Below are 21,126 nucleotides of genomic sequence, written 5' to 3'. Positions count from 1 at the left end.
TCAGCAGCCAGCTGGTTACAGCCGTAGTCAAGAAATCTATTCCTCTTGGATTGTGGGATCTCATGAATTCAATGGGATTTAAACTAATAATTGCCTTTCACAGGAGAATATTTTATCACCAGAATAACAGCAAGTTTACAGTAAGCTCACTTCAGAATGCTGCATCCTTTTTTGTTTCTGTTTTTTAAAGAACAACAAAAACACTCTGGACATCAGCATTTTAGGATTTTGTTTCCATTGTTTTTACTTCAGCATGTTTAGGTTTAAAATCTACTTGCTGGTGTTAAGCATGAACGTTTAGGAAACTTTTGTTCAAAACAATTTAATGACAGATCAATATTGAAAGTATTTTGGTCCAATATGCAAAATATTATGAAGCAAACTCATGGCAAACTTCAGGGCTAACCATTGTGGAAACGGAATGGGGAAATAATCAGATTTTTTTTTTAAAATAGGTGTTGAAATTAAGCTCATATTGCTTTCTTTAAGTTCACAAGAGAATACAGTGATCATCAGGATCTAGATGGTTGCCCTTTCCTCTCTAACTTCATGAGTAAAATTAAAGCATGTTTTATGGATACTCATTGCAGTAATATACCTTTTCTTGTAAATAAAACGTTAACTTGTAAAGCTTCCTCACTTTTTTTGTGCAGTTTGTATATTTATAGGATTAAATGGTCCACCCTTAAACTCTGTTCATCTGGTTGCCGCCACATAGCTTCTTTCTGCCTCAGCTATGCATTAAACCAGTTTATAAATAGGTATTAATGGCTCCTTATATATTTATAATATATGTATTAAAAAGCACTGAGAATCTTTGCAGGCAGCTGCCTGATCTGAAGCCTGCTAGCATTTACTTAGCTAGGCACATCTTCCCCATGATCTGTGGAGAAGCTGCATCCAGTCGTCAGGGTTTGTGTAAATAGTTGACATATGTTATGGGCCCTGTCTGAAGAATTTTCGTATTCAAATAAGAACACAGTATTTGAATAAGATATTTTATCCTGAGAGTGAGAGGGGGCTTTGGGAAGTCTGTGGGGTGTGGATAGGAAAGAGAGCAGAGCAACTACCCTGTCCCCATTCTTTTTGCTACTGGACTCTCTTTTGAGAGTAAAAAACAATCTTTAGAATCTGTCTATGACTAGTAAACAGTCCTAATAGAAGAATCATAGAATGTTTCAGGTTGGAAGGGACCTACCTTAAAGATCATCCAGTTCCAACCCCCTGCCATGGGCAGGGACACCTCCCACTAGACCAGGTTGCTCAAAGCCCCATCCAGCCTGGCCTTGAACGCTTCCAGGGATGGGGCATCCACAATGTCCCTGGGCAGCCTACTCCAGTGTCCCATCATCCTGATGGTAAAGAATTCCTTTCTAATATCTAATCTGAATCTCCCCTCTTCCAGTTTGAAACCGTTACCCCTCATCCTACTGCTCTACTCCCTTATAGAGAGTTCCTCCCCATCTTCCCTGTAGGTCTCCCTTAAGTACTCGAAGGCTGCCTGAAGTGAAGAAAAGAGCTCTCTGTCAGTAGGGCTCCTATAGAGGAGGAAAAGGTTGGATGATGGCTCTAAAATGTGGGCAGGGCATCTTATAGAATAGTTTGGGTTGGGAGGGAACTCACGAAGGGGAGGTGCTGATCTCTGCTCTCTGGTGTTCAGCGATGGGGCATGAGGGATTGACTTAAAGCTGCACCAGGGGAAGTTCAGATTGGATATTAGGAAAAAGTTCTTCACTGAGACGGTGATCAGGCACTGGAAGAAGCTTCCAAGGCAAGTGGTTGTGACCCCAAGCCATTTGGGGTTTGAGAAACATTTGGACAGTGCCTCTGGGTGTCTGTTTTAACTTTTAGGTTGCCCCGTGTGGAGTCAGGAGTTGGACCTGATGATCCTCATGGCTCCCTTCCAACTCAGGATATTCTATGACTAAAATCCTCTTTCCATGACAATATTGACACCATTTCTTGTAGGAAGCAGTTATTAATCTGTTTGGTCTAGTTACCACACTTTAGGTAATCCCTTGTGTTTAGCTTGCTATTCACCAAGCCACTAAATGTTTTAAGTGGTCTTTTGAACGCCTCTATCCTGTTCCAGTATGAAATGGGAGGTTAGCTTGAATCACTGCTTGTCTGTTGTTTTTTGTTTTTTTTTTTTTTTTTTTCCTTTGTACTGAAGCAGATTGAGCACTCTCACTATCACTTACGTGGTATCAGCTGTAAGGGCAGTAATTCCATAAACTGCTTTGACTTCTTTCCTCTGGATTATGTTTCTTCACATTTCCAATCTGATTCCAGCCCTGGAAGCAGCTCAGCCAGGAGCAGCAGCTATAACAGCAGAAATATTGAAACAGGGAATGGGGAGAAGAATGCATTTAATTAAATGAAGGAGTGGTTGGCTTACAGCTGTCTTAAAAAGCACAACTGTAAGTGGAGTGGATCCTAAGGCAATAACTGGGTTTTGCTTCTGAGAAGGAAACATAACTCATCTTGTGGTTGAAGCATTTGTTGCTGAGTATTGGTATGATCTAGGTCCAATTTCCAGTCCTTCTACGGGCCTTGTGTGCTGGCCAGCATCATTAAGTAGCTTTGTGCTTCTCAACTGTATAATTGAGATGCTGCTTCTTGCCTTTCTCAAGTTTGGAGAGTAAATTTAATTTCTAGGTGTACAGATATTGTAGTAACATGGGTATTATGCAACCTTACTGTAATAGGCTTTCTGATGCTATTTTGCAGTTGCAACTTTGCTAGGCTTGGGCAGTCTATTCCTCCTTCAGTGCATTTTAGTTGGCGGTATTTCCAGGAATTTGGTATGTGGTTGACTGCCAGTTAGTGGGGAAGATGGGATCCTTCCCCAAGTGTTGGGTGGCTGAGTGCATTACAGTGAAGGAGAGGACAGACGAAGCTCTGACTCTTTTGCGTAGAACATCTTTATTCCCTCTTTTCCCATGGAGCCTTCATCTGTAAATATTGGAGGGAGCCATAATTAAAAAATACTGTCTCTCAGATTTTCAGCCTTAAGATGATTGTGTTTTTTTTTTTTCAATCAGCATTTGCCTTTTTTTTTTTTTCCCCTCCACCTTGTCCTCATAAAACTAAAACAAAATACAACCATTGTTTTTTGGCCTTTACGTAGTGAATTAAAACATTGTGCCCGGTCCTGCATTTCGGTCACAACCACCCCAAGCAACGCTACAGGCTTGGGGAAGAGTGGCTGGAAAGCTGCCCGGCAGAAAAGGACCTGGGGGTGCTGGTGGACGGCCAGCTTAACATGAACCAGCAGTGTGCCCAGGTGGCCAAGAGGGCCAACAAGCATTCTGGCTTGTATCAGGAATAGCGTGGCCAGCAGGAGCAGGGAAGTGATCGTGCCTCTGTACTCGGCACTGGTGAGGCCTCACCTCGAGTACTGTGTTCAGTTCTGGGCCTCTCTGTACAAAAGGGACATTGAAGTGCTGGAGCGTGTCCAGAGGAGAGCTACCAGGCTGGTGAGGGGTCTGGAGACCAGGTCATACGAGGAGAGGCTGAGGGAGCTGGGCATGTTTAGCTTGGAGAAGAGGAGGCTGAGGGGAGACCTCATTGCCCTCTACAGCTACCTGAAAGGAGGTTGGAGAGAGGTGGGTGTTGGCCTCTTCTCCCAGGTGAATAATGACAGGACCAGAGGAAATGGTCTGAAGTTGCAGCAGGGGAGGTTTAGGTTAGATATTAGGAGGAATTACTTTACTGACAGAGTGGTCAGGCACTGGAACAGCCTGCCCAGGGAGGTGGTTGAGTCACCATCCCTAGAGGTGTTTAAGAAACGTCTAGATGTGGCACTTCAGGGCATGCTCTAGTGGCAGAGATTGTAGGTTGTTTGGTTGGTCTCGATGATCTGAAGGGTCCTTTCCAACCATGAAGATTCTATGTTGAGACAACAGGCACTTTAGGGTGCATTTTGCTATTGGTTTGGTTTGGATCCAGGAGTATGTTTATGACGTGAATTCCCCAGTTGTGGAGTATATGAATTCTTTTCATTTTGCTTGAGTCTAAATGAAAAAGATGCTCTCTAGGAGCATACTCGATGGTGTTCAGCTTCTAATGGGCCATGAGACCAGTTGAGAGCTATTTTGGAACAAATATCCCTGCTTCCCTATGAAAAAAAAAATTATATAAGACAGGATCATCAGCACTAACCACTCTTCTCTGCAGGTCTCTTTGCTCCTATTGTACCACACAGCTTGCTAATGTAGTCCTTAACCTTTGTTACTGTTTTCTGAATTCCTTTTGAAGTCTTTGAACATCCCCAGAGGTCCACAAGTGGAAAACCACTGATGGATGGTGCTGCCCTTTCTTGTGGATTCCATGTATTTTGTTCAGTTCTGCTTTTATTTTATACTGTGTAATACTACTATACTATTTGTTTCCTCCGAATTCACCCACACTTGGCATTGACTAAAAGAAAAGAATTACAGAGATAACTGTAAATCAGTATGATACTTCCAAATATTCAATGTTAGGTTCTGAAACTTCATAGACTCTTAAAAAAAAGATGTTTACATTTTCAAGACATATGCATACATGTCTTGAAGAAAGACATAAAGACTTGTGTTTACAAAAGGTTCCACAAAGGATATTTAAATGCACTAATTTGATATATTGTAGGAAAGCAGAGTTTAAAAATTATGATTGGTAACCTCTGCATCCTCAGCAATCATAGCTAAGATTTAATGATTTTAGCTGGGGAAAGAAAGTTGCTTAAACCTCTTAGTGATTGATTATACATGGTAAGAATACTTTTTTTTTTTTCCCCCCTTGAAGCTGGTTTCTGGAGCACTTCTACCCTGCTAGCTCCATGGAGATCTGTTGATACAGTGCCAGATTTCATGGAACGCAGCTTTTCAGCCTTCAAGTCTTGAAAGGGGATTTTTAGAGAAGACTTAACTGCTGTATTCGGTCTGAGACTCACTATGGTTTTATAGTAGCTTATTTGTCTCATAATGGGAGTTACTGTATGCGTAACAAGGAAATCTCTTTAATGCTGAAAATAAGGTTTTGTAAGCCAACATTACTGTATCAAAACATGTTACTTTTACTAATGCCTGACGTTCATTTTAGGCTTTACTTAAAAACCCACGCACACCACCACCCTCCCCCGTCATAAAAAAAACCAAAACAAAGCAAATCCAAAACAAACAAAAAAGCTGAGACAAGTATTATATGTTGAATTATTAGGAAGTTAATGATGGGAAGAACTTTGACACCTGAATTTGGGATGCTAGTAAAAGGGAGGATTTGTCACAAAAGAGCCAGAAACACCAAGGGAAAGTAATGTTTTATATTCTGGGAGATGTAGCTGCTATCAATCTTGATGTGCTTCATATGTTAAAATATTAGATATATCAAGTGTATTCAGATTATTTTTTTTTTTACTGCAGTTTCATTTCTCTTGGTATGCTGTTCCTGTGAAAGGTATAAATGGGTATCTGTCTATGTAACTTAATTTTTAAAAATGTCTTCAGTATTGATAAGGCCAGGAAGAGAGGTATGGACCCTGTATTACTTGCATGTGATTCAATTGTAGGGGTAAAGGAGCTCCTGTGCTTCTTATAACTGGATGTTCTGCTGTGCTATCTGTAACTATTACTGTTTTGTTTTATGAACTGAAAAATTATGAATTGCTAATTTTTTGCGCATCAAACGCGAATGGTTTCTGTGATTAACTTGACCACGTGGGGGAGAGAGAGGAAGGTTACCTGAGAGAAGTTGCACTGTTAATGTTCAAGTTACTGAACACTGGCATTAGGAAAGATATAAAAAGCATCCCCACTCTGGGAAAACCTTATATCAGAGCTCAGCCCTCCTTTTGGCATGAAAGCGAAATAACTACAATACACAAAGAATACCTGGCTGCATTAATGCTGTGGCTTAATAAGCCTACTTGTGCTTTGTGGTGTGGGTGGTTTGTTTTGGCTTTTGGTTTTTGGTAGTGTTTGCTTTTTTTGCCACCGTTTTGAGTGTTGTTCTCTATCATTCATAGTATCTTTCTTGATTTATGCACCAGTCCTTGACTGCCTGGCACTTTGTGACACGCTGTAGTACAGTAGCCACCAGAAGATGGACTTCATGGGAACAGATGGTGCACTTGGCTCAGGATGAAAATAGTTGGGAATTTTTGTGTGGATTCACTTGGACTCAGCTGTTGGATTCAAACACAAAATATTTTGCTCAGTTTTTCCTTAAAATGCACTCAAAATAAATCTGTGATGTTCCCCCCGCCACGTAGATTGGCTGCCACTTCCAGGTTTCTGTTATATAGGGAAAGTGCAGTGTTGATGGTAGCTTCACAGTCAGAAAAATTAGGGAAATCCCGAGTTCCCTGCTGAAATTCCATGGCAGGGGTGGATGGAAATCTTCAGTTTGAGGAATTTTAGGGGTGCTGATTTATTTTGTATTAACTTAAATCTTCATGGGCTGTCTGCATGCTGGGAACATGTGGCAGGAAATTTCTGCCCCTGGCTGCCAGAACCTGGTTGTTCAGGTGGACACTGAAGTTGCTTGACTACAAGGTATTTTAGGGGTTGTGGTATACTTTAATAGCCTGATAGTTGTTTCCTAGTGGGAAGGTCTGTTCTGCCTGGTGAGGACTGGGAGTAGAGAAGGCATGTTAGGAGTCAAGGCAGACAAAGATTAATGCTGAATTGTCACGGTACAAAGTGTTTTTTTCTTCCATAGTTTGACCTACGTTATTGCTGTCTTCCATCATCGCAGAGTGTCATGTATAAAAAATGTGTATGTATCTCTGTGTGTATTTGTATATATCAAATATATATGTACACAAACTGTGTACTTGTGTGTATATAAGCATATATGATTTTTTGGTGGTTTTTTGGTATGGAAAAGAATTATAAAAAACTTAATACTTCCCTATGACACTTTAGATTTTGGATTAACTGAACTATGAGAAAACTTAACACTTCCCTGTGACATTTTAGATCAACTGCTGTAGGGAAGAATAGTTTAAGAACATTTTTTTTTCTTAAAAATGCTCCTCTGAAACGATTTTAATGGTAAATTAGTTTATAAGGGAAATAAGGAACACTGTGTATTGCTGTAAAATTGATATTATTGGAATGAAGTGGGTACTTCATCCCTTTTGTACTGTTCCCTGCAATTTAGGGTTAATTGGAGTTCTGAGAAACAAATTACTGAATTTGCTTCTGGTTTAGCTTCAGGTCATTTGAGGATCTGAACGGCATGTTCTCCCTGCAGGCGGGCTCCTGAGGCCTTACCGGGCTGCCTTTGTCACATGGGCTGTGACCCAGACAGTTATTTCAAGCGCTTTAAATCCAGTAAGGCTCTGTTAAATGGGATCAATGTAAGTCAGCAAGGCCTAGCTGCAACTTACGTTTTCTTTAAATAATCAAGGTATTTGCTGCTGATAACACTTACTGTTTGTGAAGGAGGAAGGCTGAGACAAATGCGCTCAAAATGGTCTCCAAGAGCTATTTGTATTGTAGCCTAAACGTGAAGGCTAACATTATTATTGTAGCCTATATGTTAAGAAAAGGCTTTTTTATAGTTGCAGACTTTTAATATTCTGTTTCAAGTTGTTCTGGCATCAAATTGTCTAAAGTAGGATAAAGTATCATATGGTAATGATTCTTGTGTTACAGAATTATTCCATTTCTGTAATGTAGATAAAATGTGACTTTCCATAACTCTAACTATTAGAAGAATGTGTGTTAGATATCCAAAACACCTTTAAAGTAAGCACTCTTAAGAAGTATAAGACCATTATTCAAGAGACCATATTGAAAGAATCACACTTATAATAATCTCTCAGTAGTTTATAGCAAATTGGGAAACTAAAAGCTACTCTGTGCCCTCTTATTTTAATTGTCAGATGGATGAAGAAGGAATTCGTGTTTGTAATGATGCTTTTGGACTGCAGTCGAAACAGATCCTGGTATAGGCAGGTGGTGAACAAGAAAGAAACTTCCTGTAGGTGGGAAATGTCCTGGTAGGGTTGATTGTTAGTTAAGTAACAATATTTATTAAATAGCAGTTCTGTTTGGTTTTGTCATTTTTTAAATTTTGTTGCCCTGTGGTATTACTATGCTAGAAAAATTGAGGTGCTAAATAGATGGGAATCACTAAGTGTTGGAAGCACACAGCAAAACATTTGAACCATGATTTACTTCTAAGGCTAGGTTCATCTTAGCTATTTCATGGGAATACTTTGCCTGGTTGTTGAAATAGTGGCCTGTAGACATTTTCTCAGATATCTGGGCTGCTGAGTTTGGCTATGAAGAGAGAGAAATATGTGGATCTATCTGCACAATGAACTCTATACTCAAATCTGATAAGATCCAAGCCTGCTGACATCTGGAAACACTTTGACCTGCTAGTAGAAGGCTGTTCCTGACCTAATTAGCTTGGTGTTATAACCAGCTCTCTGCTGTTTTGTGATTTTGTTCCTTTTGACCTCATCCAGTTTATGCTCCTCACTGGATTTTGCCATTTAGGTCCTAAAGGTTAAAACAAAATTAGATTTCACAGGATGCCATTTTTCCAGTCAGTGTTTCAGTACTTCTGAATTTTCATGTATGTAATCGTTGGTTATTCAAAGTAGAAAGAACTGAATAATTCAGCAGCCGTATGGTTCGCACATGTCAAGACGATGATACAAAAGAGGGGGGATGATCAATCTAAGTCTTTTTTCCTGTGCTGCAGGACAAAGCGCTGCTTCCTTCGCTTTCTTAACTCCACGCTGAGTTCCTTCTCCTTGTTCTGGCTGAGTGCTTCTTTTCAAGAGATGGTATTCTTAAAGGGTAAATGTTATTTGAGAGGTAGACTGCATGCCGTAGCAAAATATTTATCTCTATTTCTTTTTCACCTCTGCTTAAAAAACAAAGAGCTACCACTATATCTGTATATGCACAAGGAAAATATTTTTGAGTTGCTGTGCAAAACTGTTCAAATAAAATTTAAACAAGCTTAAATGCATAGTGTATATCTCTTCAGTAAAGACAAACAAATAAAACTAAAGGGAAACAAATGGTGACTCAGTTCAGTTCTCTTTGCTTGAATAGGAGAAGGGACGATAATAAATTCTTGGAGAATAATACAGATTTCAAGAAAGGTCACATGAAAGAAAAATGTGTTTTCAGTGCAGTGTAAGTACTTGTTTATTGAAACAAGTCCATTCTTAAGACAGCAAAAAGTAAACAAATGCTCTTATGTGACTTAAAGACATTTTTCCTTTCTCATGTACACGCATAACACTTTTACATAGTGTTAGCCTAGTAGTATTAGGTTGAAATAGTAAAATTGATAGTGGCAGTAAGGTTGGGTTTTTTTTATGTATAAAGGCAGTGGAACAGATGTTCAGAACAGTATGGAATATTCCTTTTTCCTCATCCCACTATTGCTTTCACACTGAGCCATCTGGAAAGGGACTATGAGCAGGATGAGCAGCCATCATGCTAAGAACAAGATTAACGTGTCGGCATCTTTTGTTGATACTTTAAACTGGTCACTGTTCGTTCAGTGGAAAGCAACAATGTGAATTGTCGTCATTGCATGTGTGGTTACATTATCCATGTGGGTATGGAAAGAAGACAGAAGAGAAAATGTGATTTATATAGAACAATGAATAAATTTAACAGTGTTTGGTCTGGACATGACCCCGGACGGGCACAAATCAACTTTTTTTCCCATTCAGCATGCTGTATTGATGTGACCAGCCACCTTTTACCTTCAAGCACAGTATCAGGTCATATCGTTCTGTTAAACCAGATTTAAATTTTATGTTGGATCAATGCTTCTGTACACATTTTCCCAGAGTTTTTCAGTCCATGCTCTTCATGTACTTTTTTATCCTGATTTTTTTTTTGTACAGCAAGAGGTATATCACATGTGGATGACTTCCAGTTTAATCAGTTGGATTTCTTTAGTACCCTTTAGCCTTATTTCTTTTGAGAGAAAGCGTGATTAGTGTTTTGGCATAATGAACAAAATTTTGGTTGGGGAAAGGATAGCATATGATCTAGAAACGAAAGACTTTAGTCATGTGTGAAGATGTCCTGGATCATCTTTATCCTGATACAGGATGAGTAGAAAAGGGTGGGTGGATCCGATGCTGGCAGAGTGACTGGATTCAGTACAGCAAGCTATTGTATTGTGCAATCTCTGAACCTGTATTAGTTTTCAGGTAAGCAAATCTGTTCTTCAATAGATATCTAAGTAACATTAAGTGTACCAAAGAAGATTAAAATGTGTTAGTGAAGGAGGAATCTTATTTAAAAGCTTAAGAAATAGCTTCAGTTGGGACCACAGGGTTTTTCTTCCACTGTTTTGTGTTTAAGGAAAAGAATTTTAAGGACTGGGAATCTTACGTTAGATTCAAGAAGGCTACTTGAGAATGAGACGCTTAAAGCCTGAAACTACTATTATTGTAGTGCACTAAGCTATTCTAAGTGAGAAAGTTAAACAGAAGAAGGTGACACAGCCAAACAAAGATCTCAGCTTTCAGAGGAAAGATAAGCATGAAAAAAGAAGAAAGGTTAAAACTAACTGAGGGATATTCACAGATGGGGAAAGCTTATCCTGTGAAGAAACAAAGTAAATGATTAGCGTTTTTTTTAAAAAAGCAAGTACTTCAATATGAAAAATACAGTGTGTATATGTTTGCCTGTATCTTTATAAAAAATCATAAAGCATCTTTAAAAAGTATAAAGATTTAAGTGACAGGGGAAAAAAAATCCAAACTAATTTACTGGCGGTGTTTTTTGTGTATTTGGCAGTGTGAAAAAGTGCTGTGAATGTAAATTGCAAAATCCATTAATTTGGACAATGAAAAAATTTAATTCAGGGGAAAAAACTGATATTCCTAGACAGTAGATGTGTTCTGTATTTCATAGATATCTTTTAGTTGGGCCTGAAAGAACTATGGTTGTATACCCAGAAATGGAGGTAAAACAATGCAGTAACCTTGATTATGCTACTGATTGTATGCTTGCTTCATCAGCAGAGAGCAAGAAATCTTTCTATTTCTTCCTCTAACAATGGTGAAGCCATTTAATTGGATGAGATGTATACGATCCTTTATTCTGGAGCAGAAGATGAAACTTTATATTTCCTTGGAAACTGCTGGGGAAAAATGTTGTGATAGAGAAAAGTTAATGTGGGGATTGTAGTTTTGGAATAATTTCTATTGGGAAGAAAAAATTTAAAGCAGTAATTTCTTTAAAGCAATCCTTCAGTCTTGTTCATTGAGAAATGCTTATTAAGCAGTGAACTATAGACGCAAGTACTTAAAGTTGCTGAGACCTTTAACACTGTTACAGCATGGCAGGTGCACAAATAACCTTCTTAAAGCACAGTCAACAGGTAATGCAAAGATGCCATGGTAGAACAAAGCCAAAAAAAAATACTAATCATCCAGCAAGGTTTGGAGAAAATAATGCAGATTTCTGACTTGTCTTCAGAATTGCTGATAATATTTTAAATCCTCCTTTATATTACAATGTGTACTTTCATAGAAAGAATAGTTACTTAATTTCAGTTTATATAATTTTCAGGACCTTTTTTCCATACATTAGGGAACGTCATCTTGCAGATGCTTATTTAGAGTTAATATTAGTGTGAAATTCTGATGAGAACTAAATGTATTAAGGTAATTGAAACATAAGTGTTCAGTGCTGTGGAGACCCATTTACTTTTTTCTCTCACAGCTTTTTAATTGGAGGAAACTTCTAAATTAATATGTTCACCTTTTAATGGTTCTGTAAACTTTTTGTGTTGCAGACCCACAGTGGTAGCAGAGGTTACTACCAACTCAAAATTTTTGTTATGCTTCTTATGGGTTTTTTGGAGATGTGGAGGGTTGGCTAGGGAAAAGTAAGTCCATAAAATATATTTAGGTTGTAAATAAAACCAAACACCATCCCCTCGCCTGTTGTCCTTTTTCTTGTCATTGCTTAATATCTTGATTCCTTCATAATATCCCTGGACCATAAAATCTGCCCTGAATTGCTCAGCACAGACAAAAACCCAGCCAAATAAAAAAAAACCAAAACCAAACCACCACCTAAGTTGGTGAACCGTCAGAAATAGCTCATTGCAACAGACATTAAAATGAAAGCTCCATTAAAGAAACAAAATTGCTTTAGGGATTTCTGTGCCCGTTTCATCATTGCCAGTACTCAGCTTGGTATGGCGTGAGAGGAGAATCAGAAGTGGTGGTCTGATGCTAAGAAGAAAAAAACTTATTTTCATTCCAGCCTTGACTGTCATGCCTTTCAGGTAGATCAGGAGGAAATTCTGGGGAGATAACATTGATAGAGTTTGCTATATATTAAATTTTAGCTATTCTTTTGAGATGGGCATTTTCTAGGCATTTCACTTTATGTGTATTGTCTTGTTGAAAGATGTTTGCTATGGATAAGAAAAATTGTTCTTGATTTTCAGTTATCCGTAAGGAACAGAATTCTATTAGATGCTGTTATGTATGTCTAAAAAATGTTCCCCCTTGTTTCAGCAAACTCAGTATCAAAATCAAGAGAGTTGCATTAAAAATTAGGGGAAACATGAAAAAAAAGTATACTAACTAATAAAAATTAACACACTGTTTGTCTCTTAAATTGTGACAAATTTAAAAAAAAACAAACCCAAACTTTAAAAAGTGCAGAAGAATGACATTATATGGATCACGAACTTAAAATAATGATTCCCAGACTATTTGCTACTTTCAGTGTATTTGTTATTAAGTTGTCACTGATGATAAAGTAGATGATGTTCACAGATGATAAATAAGAAAGGTTCCTGAACATCGTATTCCTAGTCATCAGCGTTTAGGCCAAAGGAAAAAACAGAAAAGGACACAAATAAAGACATGTGTATTCCTTTCCTTCCCTTAAGTTAAGAGGATAGTGGTGTCTGCTATCCATGTAGCCCCTTCTTTGTGTTCTGTGGTGAAAGATGAGGGGCCTTTTGAGGACAGGGAGATCTGTGATAATAGCGACTCTGTGGGAAAAAATGGAGAGCATCTAAAAAACTAGTGTTTGGGGTCCTTCATCTTCCTCTTTCCCTTCTCTTCCTATTTAGCACATACATAAATTTTGAAGGTGAGGCGATTGCAGACTGTCTAGAATTACAAACTTGAATAGGAAAATGGGCAGTATTACCATATTGGGTGCCATTCAGAGATGGAAATTTAGCCTGTTGAATTGAGTGCAAGAACACTAGGTATGGGAAAACTTAACTGCCTGTGAACATCTGAAGTGTTGAAATGCCCTAGGCATAGAGACAGCGTGATTAGGAGGTAGTGTAACTTCATCGTGGGGCTAGAGGTGAGGAAACTGACAGTTTTTCTCTGGTTTTGAGGTGAAATGTGGTTCTAGATTCAGACACCTAGATTTAGGTGGGTGCATAGCAGAGCTCACGCATGAGGTGTCTGAGCTCACCATGTCATCCTGCTATCTGTCTATCAATAGATGCAGTGATTTAGTTGCTCTGTAGGCTTCTGCTGAATACGGGCACTGAGCTCATACATGTGTAGTTATACAAATTTAGGTGCTTAATTTTGAATGGAATCCTATCTGCTACATGGGATGTGGCAATCCATATGTGGACAAGCTGTGTATTCAATCCATCTCTTGTTTTTCTTCTCCACAGGAAGAGAATTATGGTAGTTTCTCCCTTTTTATACGGGACCATGAGATTCATCAATGAAAAGCTCTAAAGCTCACTGAAAATAATAGTGTATATTTGGGGAGAATTTGGGATGGATGTACGGAAAGCTCTTTTTCATGGTAAAAATGTTCAGCTTTGTTATATTTTACTAGAGGCTATAAGAAGGAATCTCTTAAGAGTTTAAAAAAGGGATTGAACAATGTCTTTGAGAAAATGTAATAAGGAAACATTCACAAGTAGAGGGACTGTATAATGAATTGGCATTCGTTTTGTGGTATAAAGAACTTGTAATGTTACAAGAACCATGAAATTCAGCTACATACTTTTAGTCCTAGTGTAAATAACAGTGCCTTTTTGGGGATGTGAAAGGGCAAAAGGCAGGTTTGGGGAACAGCTGGTGCTTTGGGTTTTTGCCAGTTGCTCAAATATTTGAAAACCCGGCGTGTCTCTTGTAATAGCTGTGCTCTGCTGTTGTTTGGAAAGATTGTACATTGTGTTTGTCATCTTTCATGTTTGTTACTATACATCTGCTTTCTACTTGATTTTTTTAAAATCTGACTTGCCAAGACAATGTCAAACTTCCTACATGCAGTTTAACAGCTGTTGGCCAGAGGAAGGTGGTCCGAGCTGACCTGGAGCGATACTTCTGCAACTACAGGGGAAGTGTGGAAAGAAAAGCAAAAATTCTTTGATTATTTCTTTCTGTACCTTCCTTGCCTCTACAGCAATAACTACTGGGATAAGTGCCTTCTAATTTTAAAACAAAGGCAGTTACGCAAGTTTTTATGGGGGGTGGGGGAAAAGAAGAAAAAGGGAGGCGAGAGTACTGAGGGAGCATGGTTAATGTGAATTTTTAATGGGCTGATCTAAGCTAATTCAAGCTTCTGATGTCCCATCCTTTCAGAATGTGTGTGGAAATGGAGTTAGGTTAGCGCTGCAGTTGCTGATGGCTGTGGGGTTTGGAGAGCAGTGTCTGGTTGTGCTCCAGTCAGAGTTCAATCCAGCCAGATGTTGCGTCCGATCCACATCCAACGAGGCACGTATGGATTTAGTAAGATGTTAAGCCACATCTTACCCTCTTAGTTTTCTTCTTCACCTTTTGACTCCCAATTTTCTGCTCCCGTTTTTCTGGTCTGATGCTAGTGTCTTATACATGTCTAGTGCAGCCAGTTATATATGTGTGGTACAGCATCTTTCTACATCCTCCATCTCTCGTGTCAGATGCAGCCGGTGGTTTAAAGCTAGCTGTGTCCAGCATAGGTGTCTCTGTGCAGGGAGCAGCGTTGGACTTGTTTATGCTGGTAAGTCTAGGGCTGTATTGCGTACTTAGCCAGGGTAAAATATGTAATAAAATGATCCACTAGGATTGGTCCTGATCTTCTGAACTGATACAATTTTTGAAAAGAATAACAACTTCTTTGCCTTATGTTTTCCATTTATTTGGGGCTAGAAAAAAAAGTTGTTGTTAGTTAACCTCTGTGTTGTAAATCTGAGTGTGATTTACCAAATGCTAATGTGTTTAACACAGTGACAGAGTATCACAATGAATCTCTCATCTCGTAATAAGCTGGGGCTGAAGTGTGGCTCGAAACAGGTGGAAGATGAATTGGGAAGGCAATGGAACTGCTATTGCCAAAGCTTTTTCTTCTGCACCTGGTAACATACTACCCCCCAGCCTGGTTGAGCCTGATGAAGCTCCTGTAATTGGGGCTTATTTTGTCTTGTTTTCTTGTTTAATCTCCTGTTACATATATTTTGAAAAGATATTAGCTCCACTTCTCATGAAGTTTCTTTGAGAGATTAAGTTCGTTTAGTTGTGTGTGTGGTGAAGAAAAGAGAGGTAGTGCTTTAGTGGCAAGGATGTGAGCTTTTCTATTTACTAACAGGTTATATGTTACTTTGTTTTTATTTAAATTGGTAAATAAAGAACAGGTGTGTTTCTAATAGGCAAAGAGAAAATTTTTCAATGCTGTGATAAGCGCCACCATTGCTATCTGGTAGTTAAGTCAGAAACTTAAAAAAATACTGTGTGTGGTTTAAGACTGGGTAGGATCTGTAAGTGTTTGATTCAGATAGTTGAAGGTTTTAAACCAGAAGAAAATTGCAATTGCAGGCTTTCCCTCCCCGGCTCTGTGCCCCCCCTCCCGCCCCCCCACCCCCCGATCAGGAGCAGTTATGGCATTGTTTAATCTGTGGCATGTATTTACTCATCAGTGTTCAGTTTACCTTTTGGAATTAAACTTCACACTGAAATGAGGTGGATGCATAATAATTTAAATTATGCATTCAAAAATTAAACTTGTTTTTCCCCCCACTCTCAGCACTGCTGTGTGTTTTAGCTTGCTCTTTAAAGAAATGGGACGTCTTGTGTCGGTCTGTCTCTCCCCTGTGCTAACTCTTGAACGCATTGGACCATTTCATAAAGAATTGATGAGAAAAGGAAAAAGTCAAACTGCAGTTCTATGTTTTCTTCAAAATAGCTTTTATAGGCAAGGAAGAACATGATGTGGAGAAGGCACTTAAATTAGTGCTCCTGGTGAAAGGAATTTTGATTATACTCAGTGTGGTGGATGTTTCAAGAGGTAGCAGGCAATTAGCCAGCCAGCGTGCAGCCAGCTTCCGACTGGCCCTGGTGCATTGCGTGGGTTGGGGGGGAAAAGTCAGGTAAACTGCAAAAGGTAAGAGGGGGGCCAGCTCTGAGAATGCTAGACAGAAAGCCATGGGAAACCAGGCTTTATTCTGCTAATCTTCTGGTCTTTTCATTTAAGGGTTTAAGTAAGATCAGTTAAAAAAAAGAAATTGAGAGGATGAACATGTGTAGCAAAACACATTCCCAGTAATTCTCTTAAAAAAGCAAACAAACCAACCTCCACAATGCCCAAACCCAGTAGAATGGTTGCCTTTTTTACCAAAGTGTTTTACTGACGAATTGCACATAAAAATTAGTTCTAAGGAAAGACAATTTTGAGATGGCTAGTCACCCACCAATATTTCAGGAATTCTGTTGTCATTGTTGTAGGGAGTCTTTTTACCCTTTTTTTAATGCCTGTTTGTATGACAGTGTTGTTAATAATACAGAGAAAACCAAAAATTGCAGCTTGTGTGTTGGAGTAGTACTAAGATTTGGAATTGGCTGCTTTAGCACTGATTTATGCTCCTGTTAATTTACTTCTTACTAATTATGTTTATGAAACTTTTATTGCCGAGTGAAATAATTCCTCATAATGACTTTTATTTCATAGTTGCACTGTGCTAGCCTAGCCTATTTGCAGTGTGGTGTTGCTCAATGTTGCTCTTCAATAATTGTGAATTTCCAGTTTTTACCTATTTTTTGATCAAGTCCAGAAAACTGACTGCATTGGATATGAAGCGATATTTTAAAATGCATCTGTTTGTAGAGGAATACGAAAACATGGAACAGAAACAAGAAGCTTTTTGGTCTAATGTAAAATAAAAATTGTTCTTCTCTTACCTCTGATGTATTGTTTAAAACTTAGCAAACTCATCTGGCCTTAAATTCTGACGTATTTGAATAAACTTTCTCATATTAAGAAAGATGTAAAATGAAATTCAAGGCTACTGCTCAGAAGTCATGAGCCTATTTCTTCCTGGCCTGTGCTGAAATAATCTTACAGTTAAATAATTTGCTTTTTGCTAATTGCTTAAAAGTTGTTAATTTTTTAGAAATGTTCTTGAGAAGAAAATATTTTAAACCTTCAGGGGGAAAGTCATTACAGAGATCACTATGCAACATTTGAAAAGCAAAAAAGGTCTTTTTAATTTACTAATGTGATTTTAATGAGAGAAATGGAAGGGTTACTTTAATTGCTTTAGTGCAATAAAAAAGAAGTTTTCGGTTAAGTCTTTTCCAAATGAACTTATGTCCTTGGTAACACTGTAACTTCTCATTCCAGAAAATTTCAATACCATATAATCTTTAAACAGAATATTATTCATAAGTAATGCATGGACATTGAATTGTCAGTGTTTAAAAAAAGCTAATCAAATAGACTCATAATTGTGTTAATACCATTTTAAAGAAAACCACTTCAGAACTTTTTATATTATATGCTCTCATTTCCCTTTTGGGGGAATTCTGTCCCCCTTGGGCATCCTTGCTCTCAAAGCTGCTCTCTGCAAGCTGGTGTTTTCTATGCCATTGTGCCTTTTTGTGACACTTTGAGATCTCTTTTTGTATTTGTTTTCCCCATCCTAGTTTCTTCTATTTTTCCAAGAAAAGCAGTTCTGACAGCCTTTGTTTTCTCAGATAAATGTCATCTTGCATCTGCCGTGCTCCCAAAATCTGTTCAATATGTGCTCTTACTTCATTCAGATTGTCATTCAGCACCACCTGTGGAAAACCATCTTCTTCCTTACATTGCAGCTTCTTATTCTCACCCAACCTATTTCTGTGAGGCCCTTGCCCTTATCTGTCAGATGAGTTTAGCATTTTGACGAAAAACCTGTTGGAGCAAGGGTAGGCCGGTGTCTGACGTAGTCAGGGGGCTGTAATGCATGGGTAGTCCGTCGGTGTCCAGCTTGCCAAGGCAGCCAGCCAGCTTGTTCCAGACAGTGATTTTCCTGCCACTCCTGCGGGGACTGCCAGTTTTTTATAAATGCAAATGTGCACTCAAGTTAGGTGATTCTGGTACTGGAGCACAGGTCTGTGTAGACAGTAGATATTACACTTTTTGCCTTGGATTTAGTTTATATTATCTACACAGACTGTATCCTCTGGGCTTATCTGCAGTGCTCTTGTTGTGTTCTGGCTTGAGTGCGTGACTCTGATGCCTCGGTAGGAATTATACAGTATCTTACAGTGGGAACGTTGAAGCAAAGTGCTTTAAAAGAAGAAAGGTGAAGTGTATTTTGTAGGGAAAAAAAAACCCAAACAACCAAGGAATATGTGCTAGACAGATGCATATCTCTTAATTTCATTTTTGTAAATATAATACATAATTTTCTGTAAATTCCAGGTTGTGAGCCATGCCTTTGGTGAAAAGGAACATTGAACCGCGACATCTCTGCCGAGGAGCTCTGCCAGAGGGAATTACTAGTGAACTGGAATGTGTAACGAATAGTACCCTTGCTGCTATCATACGCCAGCTAAGCAGCTTAAGTAAGTATCTGTAACTTCCTGCAAGTATTTCATTCCTGATGAAAAAACTGAATTAATGAAAAGCCTTAAGACTACTTGTTTTAAATAGCAAAATCATGATACAAGACATTGCCGCTTATGTAATATAATAATATAATGGTACTTCATTGCTTTTACACTCTTCTATATTTTGAAGTTTATACAAGAGCCTCTCTAAGATTTACAAGTGTAAAAAAAAAAAAGCCATGAAAAAAAACCCAAACAAAAAAAACCCCAAACAAACTCCCTCAAAACTATCAGAAAAACAACCAACCAAAAATATGTTATAGAAAACCGGGAATTTTTCTAAGATGAGAGAAATTGGTGCAAGAAACAAGACTAGCACTTGAGTTATTCTTGGCTTTCAGTTGTATAGGATGAAGCCAGTAAACTCTTGTTTTAATGTGCTAATATTTTTTAAGGCTTTTCTTTATATGTGTGTGTGATCAATTCATATGAATGAAATGAAGCACATACACTGAAAGAATGGCATTCACTGAAAAAACCTGTAGGCTTCTGGTGAGGCAAGCCAGCGTCAGCTCCATACAGAGCTGACAGTACCGTACACCTGTTAGTTGACACCCCAACTAGCAATTCTGGAAGCATGCCTGGAGTGCTTGCAAGAAGAATAATATTTCTTAATGAATGAGAAAAAAAGATTTCTTCAGAGAGTGTTTAACAATCAGCAGCTGTTGTTTGTGCTGATAGCTCTGGTCCTAGAAAAGAAATTATCATTTCATCGGTTTCTTCACTTTGTAAATGGAAATTGTTGAAGAATGTAAGAAAGTCTGTATGGAGTTTAAACTACGAGTCCCACTAAGTCTGGTGTTCAATTTGTGATGATACGAAATAGCCTATGCTTAGCTAAAGAGTAGAAGAAAGACAACATGTTCCCCTTACCGGTAGTCAGTGATGCAGGGATTTTCTGAGCTGGAGGTCCCTCAGAATCATCCCGTGTAATGAGCATTTGTAAACCTGTCATGTGCGGAATTGCTTAGAGGTGTTCACATAGGGATTGCAGTGTTTTCTTGCCCAATGACGTGTGGCAGAGTGTCCCACAATAGAAGTTGATCTGTTTCTTCCTTCTGACGCATTTTTGTTCTCGAGTTATGAAAAATAATGAAAGGTGTTTTCATCTTGTGTATTTCTGTAATCATCTGTGATTTTTATTAAGTTTTTATCGTGTTCTCCTAGTGATGTCTTTTCCAGGTTGGAGTGTCCTGATCTGTTAGAACTCTCTGGATAGAAACCATTTTGTAGTTCTGATCATTGTTATTTCTGCTTTGGCTGTGTAAGTTGGGCTATGTTGGGGTTTATTTAAGGTGGAGTGTTGAGGACTTCAAATCATAATCAAAACAGACTTTTTTTGTTTATCACTAGTTCCCTAAGAATTTATAAAATTTTGATTGCTGCTAAACATTGAGTTGATATTTTCAGCGAAGTTGCCAAGTGATTCTCTGGTCTTTCTTGAGCAGTAGCTGCCGATTTAGTGTCTAATGTTATTTATAGTTAATTTGTGTTTGTATTGTCATTTTGTTTCATTTACTCTCTTATCAGGCAGTTGCTCAGTATTGACATCCTTAAGTTTCAGAAAATTGAGAAGAATGGCTAATATCTCCTTAATTACATTCACGTATATTTGATAAGACCTCATTTGGGTACTGTACAACGCCAACGTGTCAATAATACCCTTTTCACTTGTCTGACTTGCTAGGAATGTCTAGCTTTCATTTCTCCAGATTTGGTCTTGGGACCAATCTGCCTGTTACACTGCCTATGCAGATCCTCTTACGATTGTTGCTGAGGAACTGGCTACTTACACAATCCGTATCCTGCAGTTTTCCCTTGGTGTATTTCTTGGGTCATCAGAAGTCTCTGTAGACAGCCCTAAAGTTCTTTATTTGTGTCAAGTTAAAGATCTATGCAAATAAATGATGTGTCCTTTGTTTTAACAGATGAATACATGGTATTTAATGAGTGAAGTCTGTCACCAGGCTTGTCCACAAGTCTAAAATCTGTGATGTTTGCAGAGGGTTTTTTCTGTAGACAGCGTTTGCTTTGCCTGTGTTTCAAGCCAACTGGGAGCAAGGAAATGATCATAGAAAAACGCTGTGCTGGAGCTAATGTAATATGTCCCGCTGACAGCATCAGAGCCTGTTGGTATTCCCACAGCTTGAAGCATAGAGAGAGCAAGTGCAGGTCTGTCTTGCAGTCACACTGTTTTTTAATGTTGCACTGTGAGTTCAGTGTGGATTTTAAAAACTGGCAGATCTGTGCTGTTGCGTACAAATTTGGCTTGCTTCTGCCTCTGCTCTTTTCAGGAG

At 38.5% G+C, this 21,126-nt stretch overlaps 1 protein-coding gene across 2 annotated transcripts in view; it reads left to right on the top strand.

Annotated features, from left to right (window-relative positions):
• Positions 1-21,126, top strand: part of WASF3 (WASP family member 3) — an 82,723-nt gene that overhangs the window by 31,307 nt on the left and 30,290 nt on the right. For both annotated transcript variants that reach the window (XM_074568821.1, XM_074568812.1), the window contains exon 4: positions 18,642-18,784. In XM_074568821.1, the coding sequence (XP_074424922.1) occupies positions 18,652-18,784 (133 nt within the window). In that variant the 5' untranslated portion in view covers positions 18,642-18,651. The remainder of the gene's footprint in view (positions 1-18,641; positions 18,785-21,126) is intronic.

Source organism: Larus michahellis, chromosome 1, assembly GCF_964199755.1.
Source record: "Larus michahellis chromosome 1, bLarMic1.1, whole genome shotgun sequence".
NCBI classification, from domain to species: Eukaryota; Metazoa; Chordata; class Aves; order Charadriiformes; family Laridae; genus Larus; species Larus michahellis.
This window is presented reverse-complemented; position numbering and strand designations above follow the sequence as displayed.